At 40.1% G+C, this 10,035-nt stretch overlaps 1 protein-coding gene across 1 annotated transcript; it reads right to left on the reverse strand.

The window, feature by feature from the left end:
• Positions 1-5,238: 5,238 nt before the first annotated feature.
• On the reverse strand, positions 5,239-7,005 carry LOC136695031 (uncharacterized). Its single transcript, XM_066668846.1, has 2 exons — positions 6,896-7,005; positions 5,239-6,291 (listed from the first exon to the last, which is right to left on the reverse strand). Exons 1-2 carry the CDS (start codon positions 7,003-7,005, stop codon positions 5,514-5,516), a joined length of 888 nt encoding a protein of 295 aa, XP_066524943.1. The 3' UTR covers positions 5,239-5,513.
• Positions 7,006-10,035: the final 3,030 nt, after the last annotated feature.

Raw genomic sequence — 10,035 nt, forward strand, 5'->3', positions numbered from 1 at the left:
TCAAATTAACAAATAAATACTTGGAATATATTAAAATGAGTATAATATACAAGTTTCACTTTTTGAATGGAATTACTGAAATAAATCAACTTTTTCATGATATTCTAATTTTATGACCAGCATCATGTCTCCTGCACATGTAAGAAAACAATCAAGAGCTATACCTGAATTGACTCTGGCTTCATTAAGTCTCTTTTTGCTAGAAAGCTTTCTTGTCATGTCACAAGACAGTTAATATAGAAAATTTGTTTTTCTAAAGGAAAATGTGTTTCAGTAATTAGTTTTAGTTTATTTTGACATCCAATAGGGGTTAGCAGCTGCAGCTTCCTATCTATTCAGCAATCAGGAAGTAAGAACAGATTTCTCTGAGAGCGCCTTTTCTAAATGAATCCAGTGTCATCTGCATACATCTTCATTTCCTGAGAGCACCATGTGTATGTATTGATAGTTTATTTGTATCTACACTGTTTGATCATTATTTTTGCAGACATTTCACTTTCTGTGATGTATTGTGTTACCTATCTATTGAGTTACCATTGTAACATGCAAGCTGCTGCTAGTCATTGAAAGTTCATTGAAGAATAAATAAATGTTAATAATAAATAAATGATAAAATATTATACTGTAACACTCAAGTTAAAATACAGAAAAAAAAATTTAAAAAGCAAGCATAAGATGATTTTGTTTTATTTTCACCTTTCCTTGCAACCTCAAACCTGTGGACAAGGGCTGACAGTATGGAGGTATATTTGGTGCAAAACCACTGAGAGAGTGAAATTTGTAGTTGTAGAAAATAGATACCTTATAAAGAGTAATTTTCATTGTTCCATTCCATTTTCTACATGGACCCTCTGTCCTCCATGTTTGTTTTCTGTTGAAGGCTTTTCGTAGGAGTCACTCAGTCACAGAACCAGGAGACCTCAGCCAATAGCATTTGACACATGCCTAACGAGTCCTCTGATTGGTCAGAAGGGGTTGCTGATCGCTGAACAGCGCTTGCCCCAGGCTCTACAGGTGCATAAATTAGTTTTGCACCACACTGAATGAACTATTTGGTACAAAAGTGAGAGCGTGCAGAAGTGTGAGCACTTCTGCGTGAGCAAAAAAGACAGCATTTGTGTATACAGGTGTGTAACACCCATTGCACAGATTCACATATTGGTTTGTGAATGTGCAAACCAGAGAGCTTTGATCTTTGGATTTCCTTTTGAGTGGAGCGAGGCTTAAAAAAATTAATTTTACCATGACTTGTCTAATTCTGGAGATACAGACGTGATGCAAAGCACCATTGAACTTTTTAATTATTTCAGTTTGATTGATTACTTTTAGCTCATTGAATCCTTTTATTGTTGTCTCCTTAAAATCTTTCTTTTCTTTAGTTTTTGCTTCATTATTAAACATAATTTGCTGCCACTGCCTCTTGATGAGTCTATTCATCTGCTAATAGAGAACTGTCACTGGAGAGCAAAATAGAAGTATGATTGATCTATGGACAAATGTGAGGAATTTTCTTCATTGCTTGCTATTTTTCAATAACTCTCCTCCTAGCATTGACAAAACACATTTTCTTTTTAGTTTCCTGTTTTATAAGCAAAGATTTTTGGGCTGTGGTGGTACAGCACATCATTCAACATCTAAAGAGAAAGAAGTGAAAACTGTCTTCGATTTTCCTCATGAGGGGAAAATCTGAAGGAGAGCTCATCTTTAAAATTTGTTAGATAAATTGAACTGTTGCTGATTTCATATCAAATCAAATCAAATTTATTTATATAGCGCTTTTCACAACTGTTGTTGTCACAAAGCAGCTTCACAGAATTCCAGTAAGACAAAGATTTGACATGAAATGTAAAAACAAATGTAAAACCCTCAAGTGAGCAAGCCAGGGGCGACAGTGGCAAGGAAAAACTCCCCCAGCTGAGGAAGAAACCTTTGGGTGGAACCAAGGCTCACAAGGGGTGACCCATCCTCCTCTGGTCAATCTACTGGTGATGATAGTTAGTAGTCCATGAGAACTTCAGTGTAGGGACAGCTTCAAGGTACTTGGTGGTTGCTGGAGCGTGGGCAGCTGGTCTGAAGCGTGGAGGTCATCGACAGTCATCCATCAGTGTCCAGACAGACAGGTGGGCAGTTGTTTACTCGGAAAAATGTAAAGGGATGGAATTAGTTTTGAACTGTTTTGTGTTTGTAAAGTAGAAAATATGAAAATTTCCAGAGTGTGGCTAATGACTCCGGCAGATCTGACTATGACAGCTTTAACTAAAAGGAGAGAACCAGGAGGACACACAGACACGGGAGCATCCTGAAACACTGGCATCCCTCCACTCCACCGTCAACAAACCTGAGTGATCGCGAGAAGCGGCGGGACGACAGCACCAGCGTCTCAGTTTACTATAATTCCCTGTGTCCATGGACCCCCCGGATCTGCCGACTTTATCTATGGGGGAGCATTAGCTACCAAAAGATAAACTAAACAAATGTGTTTTTAGCCTAGATTTGAAGATTGCGACTGTGTCTGAGTCCCGAACATTTTCTGGAAGATCATTCCAGAGTCTGGGGGCTTTATAAGAAAAGGCTCTTCCCCCAGCTGAGGCCTTCTGAATTCTGGGAACAATTAAAAATCCAGTATTCTGTGATCTGAGTGAACGTGGAGGCTCATAATAGGAAATTGTATCTTGAAGATATTCAGGAGCAAGCCCATGTAGAGCTTTATATGTTAATAACAAAATTTTGTAGTCAATGCGGAATTTAACAGGCAGCCAATGAAGTGATGATAAAACTGGGCTGATATGTTCAAATTTTCTAGTTTTAGTGAGGACCCTAGCTGCAGCATTTTGAACTAGTTGAAGTTTTCTTAAATTGCTGCTGGTGCATCCTGACAGTAGTGTGTTACAGTAGTCAAGCCTTGAAGTAATAAAGGCATGTACTAATGTTTCTGCGTCCTGAAGGGATAAGGCATTTCTAATCTTAGCAATATTGCGAAGATGTAAAAAAGCTGTCTTAGTGATACTACCTATGTGTTGATCAAATGATAAATCCGGGTCAATTATGACACCAAGATTTTTTGCTGCTGAACCAGGTTTAATTGGAGAGTCAGCGAGATTTAAAATTAAATCTGATAATTTATTTCTTGCCACTTTTGGACCCAAAAGAAGGACCTCTGTTTTGTTGCTGTTTAGAAGGAGGAAGTTACGCAACATCCAGCCTTTCACGTCTTTTAAACAGTCCTCTATTTTCTTTAATCTGTGTTTGTCATTGGGCTTGGCTGAAATATACAATTGTGTGTCGTCTGCGTAACAGTGAAAGTTAATGTCATGGTTTCTTATAACTGTGCCTAGCGGTAACATGTATAATGTAAATAATATTGGTCCTAAAATAGAGCCTTGTGGAATTCCAAATCTTACTTTAGAATAATTTGAATTTAGATTGTTTAATTTTACGAATTGATAACGTTCCGTTAAGTAAGATTTGAACCATAATAGGGCTGTCCCTGTGATTCCAACCATGTTTTCTAACCTTTCTATGAGAATATTGTGGTCTATTGTATCGAAGGCTGCGCTTAGGTCAAGAAGCACCAACAGGGATACGTGGCCTTGATCAGAGGCAAGAAGAAGATCATTTGTTATCTTGGCTAGAGCTGTCTCTGTACTATGATGTTGCCTGAATCCAGATTGGAATTTTTCATATATATGATTCTTATGTAGATATGAACTAAGTTGTTGGGCCACAGCTCTTTCTAAGATCTTGGACAGAAATGGCAAATTAGAAATAGGCCTGTAATTAGACAGTGTACTAGCATCAAGATTTGGTTTCTTGATCATAGGTTTAATAACTGCTAGTTTAAAAGCTTTGGGTACATGGCCCAGACTAAGGGATGAGTTTACTATAGTTAAAAGAGGATCAATAATAGCTGGTAGTATTTCTTTGAGCAACTTTGTGGAAATTGCATCAAGTGTGCAAGTTGTACAGTTTGCGGAGGTGATAATCTTCTCTAGTTCTAATTGTGGGAGTGGGTAAAAGGTTTCAAGTCTTTCTTTTACAGTTATATTATGTTTTATATCATTCACATCGGGTGGCAGCCAGGATGGATTTGATCCTGTGGCTTGAGTTTGTTGTCTAATATTCTCAATTTTATTATTAAAAAAGTCCATAAAATCTTTACTGGTGAGAGTTGCTGGAATTAGTTGTTCAGAACCTGCTTGATTTTTTGTAATTCTAGAAAACACACTAAACAATGCTCTCGGATTATTTTTATTATTGGAGATCAGCGAGGCCAGATATGCTGAGCGAGCTTTAGTGAGGGCATTTCTATACTCTATAAGGCTGTCCTTCCAGGCAGAATGGAACACTTCAAGCTTGGTTAATCGCCATTTCCGTTCTAGTTTTCGTAATGTTTGTTTTAAAGTACGGGTCTTATCATTATACCATGGTGCGAGCTTTTTCTGTCTTATACTTTTATGTTTAAGTGGTGCTACCTTTTCTAAAGTAGATCGACAGGTATTTTCTAGGTAATCAGTTAGTACATCTAGGTCCATTGGGTCTGATGGAGTTGGAACTGGGGTCGATAGTTCTGGTAGGTTTTCTATAAATTGTAGGGCGGTAGATGGTTTTATTATATGCCTTGTAGAATAACGAGGGTTCCTACATATATTATGGCTAAAACGTAGCTCATATGAAATTAAGTAATGATCGGAGATTGCTGAGGATTGCGGTAAGATATTAATTTTGTCAATGTTAAGACCTAGTGTCAGAACTAAGTCTAAAGTGTGGCTGCAGTAGTGTGTAGGCCCTGTTACATTTTGAGTAATACCAATAGAGTCTAAGATTGAGGTAAAGGCCTTTTTTAGTGGGTCACTTTCCTTCTCAAAATGGATATTGAAATCTCCTACAATTATAACTTTATGATTGCACACCACTAGGTTTGTAGCAAAATCGCTGAATTCTTTCAGAAATTCTAAGTAAGGTCCTGGTGGTCTGTAAATGTTGCATAATAAAAATGCGTCCTTTTTTGTGACCGGATTTGTTATAATAGTGGAGAGAACCTCAAAAGAAGAGAAGGTGTCACATTGTTTAAGACTAATTTCTAGGGTATTTTGGTAAATTACACATACTCCACCTCCTTTGCCTGATATTCTTGGGCTATGTGCATAATTATAGCCTAGGGGGGTGGCTTCATTTAGTGCTAAATATTCATTTGGTCTAACCCACGTTTCTGTGAGACAGAAAACATTGAATTTATGATCACTTATAATATCATTTACGATGAGTGCTTTTGAGTTTAGTGATCTTATGTTGAGTAACCCAAATTTTAGTTCTGAGGTGTTGCTGCTAGGTGTTGTGTATGATTTAATATTGATTAGGTTGCTGAAACAGGCTGATTTTGTTTTTCTACTTTTACATTTAGTTCGGGGGAAAGACACAGTCTCAATACAGTTGAACCTGGGTGACGCCTTAAGACAGTTCGCAGACGGTCGGTTTAGCCTGTCTGTCTGCGGCCTGGTCCCGGCTCTGGATTGTCAGCAGCTATCTACACTACTCTGCTGACTAACTAAAAGACTATGTGCTATGCTGCAAGAAAGTAAGGCAGCACCCTCCCGCGTGGGGTGGATACCATCCCTACCTATAAGACCAGGCTTGCCCTCAAAACGAAACCAATTGTCTATAAAGCCCACTTGATTTTCGGAACACCACTTGGACATCCAGCAGTTTAACGCCCAAAGTCTGCTGTAAGCTTCGTCGCCACGCCGCATTGGTATGGGGCCAGAGCAAATTACGGCATCGGACATCGTCTGGGCCAGTTTAATCACCTCTGTAATATTACCCTTAGTTACCTCAGACTGCCGCAGACGAATATCATTGGCCCCTACATGAATGACTACCCTCGAATATCTCCTATTAGCTAACAGTCTAAGGTTGCCACTAATATCCAGCGCTCTGGCTCCCGATAAACAGCTAACTGTTACTGCCGGCGCCCCTAAAGGAGTAGCTAATTTCACGTGTCGAACAATAGAGTCTCCTATAACCAGAGCACTCTTAACAGGCTTCTCAGCGGGTGCTTCGCTGAGCAGGGCAAACCTGTTTGACACGCGAATCGGAGGAGCGTGGTGTCCCGGTGGGCTAGCTTTGGCCTCAGCGTTAGCATCAGCCTTAGCTTTCCGGCTATGACGCCGAGACGTCACCCATTCACCCCGCTGTGAGGGCTCTAACGCCGGAGTCGTGGGGGTGCTAACTCTCCCTAAGGCACCCGGAGTTGCTAGCACTGAATCTCGCTGTTTATCCCTTAACAATAATAAGCTCCGGATGCGCACTTCTAGCTGGTCCACTTTATCCACCAGAGAGCTAACTAGCTGACACTTACTACAAACACAACCACTATCTTTATCGCTAGAGGTGGAAAAGGGGGTTAAACTAAACATGCCACACTCTGAGCAGACAAAACAGCCAGTAGTAGCCATGGAATTGCAGGTACTTACCGCTTTTAGTTGATTTTAGTAACTTACACCAAGAACGTTACTCCAGGGTCCGGTGGCAGTTTTAGTGCCTCTGTAATGAATATTCCTGCGGAGACAATCTAAAAGATAGATCTATGGATGGTTAGTAGGTTATAAAAACAGATATAAATATAGAAATAACAATGGAAACGAGTAAACAGGAAAACCCGAGCGATCAAAACAGCTTCCAAACGGGTACAGAAAAAACGGTTCATAACAGTTGGAATCCAGACATCCTCTTTAAACTCACTTGAAAGAATCAGGGTCTTTCTCTCAGTAACGTAAACAATTCATCTATTTGTTTGTATTATCTGTTTCACAACTGTAAACCTTGAGGAAGCTCCAGGAATCAAACAGATGGCTCCGGCCCTCTCTCTCACAGTTCTAGGAAGAGAAAAGTCTCTCACCAAAGATAGTGACACACCCATTTGTCTGGAGATTTGACTGTTTGAGCAATGAGAAGAGGTGGCATACTCCTTAGGAAGATCTCTGCACTTGCTTTGATGTAGCCGGTCATGGTTTATGTGATTGCAAGTTTGGTCCATGCAGATTTCAAGCGCTGACACATGTAAAACCTGAGGAGATTATTTCATGCACTAATGGTGGTGAGCTTTCCCACAAAGTGTTTGGTGTCTATGCCCTTTATTCTCCTCATAACAGATTACAGTCCTCAATCCACTTCTGTTGTCTGTGTCAGCCCCAGGAACTTTATCCATGACTGTGTGTTGAAAAAGACAGACCTGCTGTTGGAGCACTTTAATACCTCACAAGCTCTCAGTTCTGGATAGTCACCTAGGCTCTGGAGTAACTAAAATGACAGTACCCATTACTTTGTCTACCAGCTCACCCCATAAAGAAGAATTGACTCTGTTTGTGAATGACTCTTCTGTTTATGATTTAGTTTTAGGTCTACCTTGGCTGGAGTGACATGATCCAGTGATTTCATGGTCTCCATAGTTTTTAGCATTGACTGTACAATTATAGTGTTTTGTCTCAATCTGCTTCAACTGAAACACACTCTCGAAGACCAATTCAGCTTCTCCTGGAAATATTCCTCTGGAGTATACTGATCTTTCTGAAGTATTTAGTCAAAGTCATTGTGAAAGTGACTGTGCCATAAAACTTTTAAATGGTTAACCACTTACTAAATCACTAATTGATCTGCATACACTGGAAAATATTGTAAAACAAAAATGGGCTATGGAATAATATATCCAAAAGGCTTTATAACAAGGGTTTATTCTTTTTAACATCCATTGTCTACCAGGGTTTTTTTCATATGTAAATAAGGATGTAGGTTTCTGACCTAGGATTGATCAGTGTGGCCTCAATCAAAAAACTACTTAATTTTTATCCCTGGTACCCATGGCTCTATACCAAACCCAGGAAGCTAAATGATGAGTTGAAAGCAGCATTCAGTACCAGTAACAGACACTGAGTACCTTATGATGCCATTCAGATTATCTACATCTCTATCTCTCTTTCAGTCCTTTATTACAATTTGCTCTTAATGGATTCTTGCATTTATTTAAAATATTTGGTATTTTCACAGATTTTTTTGTCAGTCATGTTCTGAGGATATTCTTGGGACATCAACTACATTAAAGGCAAGTAATATGAATGAATTTGATCCTCAAAGTATTTTTCTTAGATTGTTATTAGTATAGATGTTGTCAACATCGATGATAACACAGTACACAGTAGCAAACCTGCCCACACCTAAAACCATCAAACAGCTGCTAAATTTCTTAAATGTATATCAGCACTTTATTTTCAATTGATGTAGTGCAGTTGCCCAGTTAACTTTCTCACTGAAATGTGCTGTTAGAATTATGCAGTGGAATCCCCAAACAGACCCAGAATTCCAAAATGTCAAAAAGGCTTTTTCTTCAGTTCCAGTTTGAACTCATTCTGAAGAAGATAAAGGAGTAGTTGTGATCTTATCAGTATGTAAGGAGTATTGCAATATGTCAGATTGGGCTAGAGGACTGCAGGAATATATTTGAAAGCTGCTGATGATGGTCCTGGACAGGACTCCAGTCTACACTATCTATAGGTTACTGAATTCTAGAAGACACGTGATAGTACTGTTTCACTCATTCCAGCCTCTCTCAGCTCTTTTCTAAATCACCTCTTCCTTATTTTATGTAGTTATAGTCAGCATTAATATCCAGGCTGAAACAACACTGCTGAGTATTATTTTTTCTCTGTGCAGAAAAGACTTTTCTTTCAGGTGAGTTGGAGTGGTGATCCAGAGCTAATCTTCCAGTATCTGTACATTTTAGTTTTACATTATTTGCATTTAGCAGTAGCGCCTATTCAGATGATTATGAAAGTGATTTATCATCTTGTAAGGATGTATATTCTCTACATATCAAACAGGATTAGAATCCAAAGATTTTGTACCATACCACCACTAGGTACAAGAGTCAGTACTAAACACCAGAGAGAGAAATGCAAAATGAACATAACTGCAAAACCATATTGTCAGGCTTGGTAAACAACAGAGACGCTCGCGGGTGTTTAACAAAAAGAGCTTTACTTTCCGGATGTGCAAAGCACACCGTAGAGAGAAGACAATTACAACAAAAGGGGCAATCCAAAGAATAGTGAGGGATAGGCTAGGGTCAGACACACGAAGTAGTAAATAGTAACAGTCCGTAATCCAAAACACAGAGTCCTGAGAAACGTAAGCAAGGGTCATACACGGGTAAGCTTTCAGAGATAAAGGTCGCTCGGTACGTAACATGAGTTAGCAATACTTCGCAACGAGTGAAAGCAAGAGTCCGGGTTTATATAGTGAGTGAGTAATTGAGCTAAAACCAAAACAGCTGTGAATTAGAACTCGGGTGACTTGGAACGTGTGAGAGGAGTTCTATTGGTTGGTGCTGTCAGGTGACCATCAGCTGAATCATGGGATTTGAAGTTCTCTGAGTCTTTCCCATACTCAAGTGGCAGAGTGTCCTGCAGTGAGGAAGGAAGCGAGGCGTCCGCAGATACAGGCGTGACAGTACCCCCCCCCCAAGGAGTCCGGCGTAGTTGAAGGACGAGGTCGAACAGGACGCCTCGCACCGGAACGAACAGGTAAGCTTCTTGAACCACCTGAGTCACGAGAGCGTTGACCTGAAGAAGTCCTCCCACGACGACTTCCAGAACGTCGAGCAGTAGGCACCCTGCTCGAACCAAGTGGTTGATACCTGGGACGTCCTCTAGGACGAGGGGCTGGTTTGTCAGGGTGGAGATGGTGAAAATCTAAAACTAAAGCAGGATCCAGAACATCTTTGGCATGAACCCAACTCCTCTCCTCCGGACCATAACCCTCCCAGTCTACCAGGTATTCCAGTTGACCACTCCTCCTCCTGGAATCCAGCAAACCACGAACCTGGTAAACCGGATCTCCATCCATGAACACCGGAGGCGGAGGTGTCTCACCTGGTATTGCTTCGTCCAACGGACCTGGAACCACAGGCTTTAAAAGGGACACATGAAAAGATCTAGAAACCTTATATTGCTTAGGTAAGTCCAACTTATATGTAACATCATTGAT

The sequence above is a fragment of the Hoplias malabaricus genome, chromosome 4 (assembly GCF_029633855.1).
Source record: "Hoplias malabaricus isolate fHopMal1 chromosome 4, fHopMal1.hap1, whole genome shotgun sequence".
Taxonomy (NCBI): domain Eukaryota; kingdom Metazoa; phylum Chordata; class Actinopteri; order Characiformes; family Erythrinidae; genus Hoplias; species Hoplias malabaricus.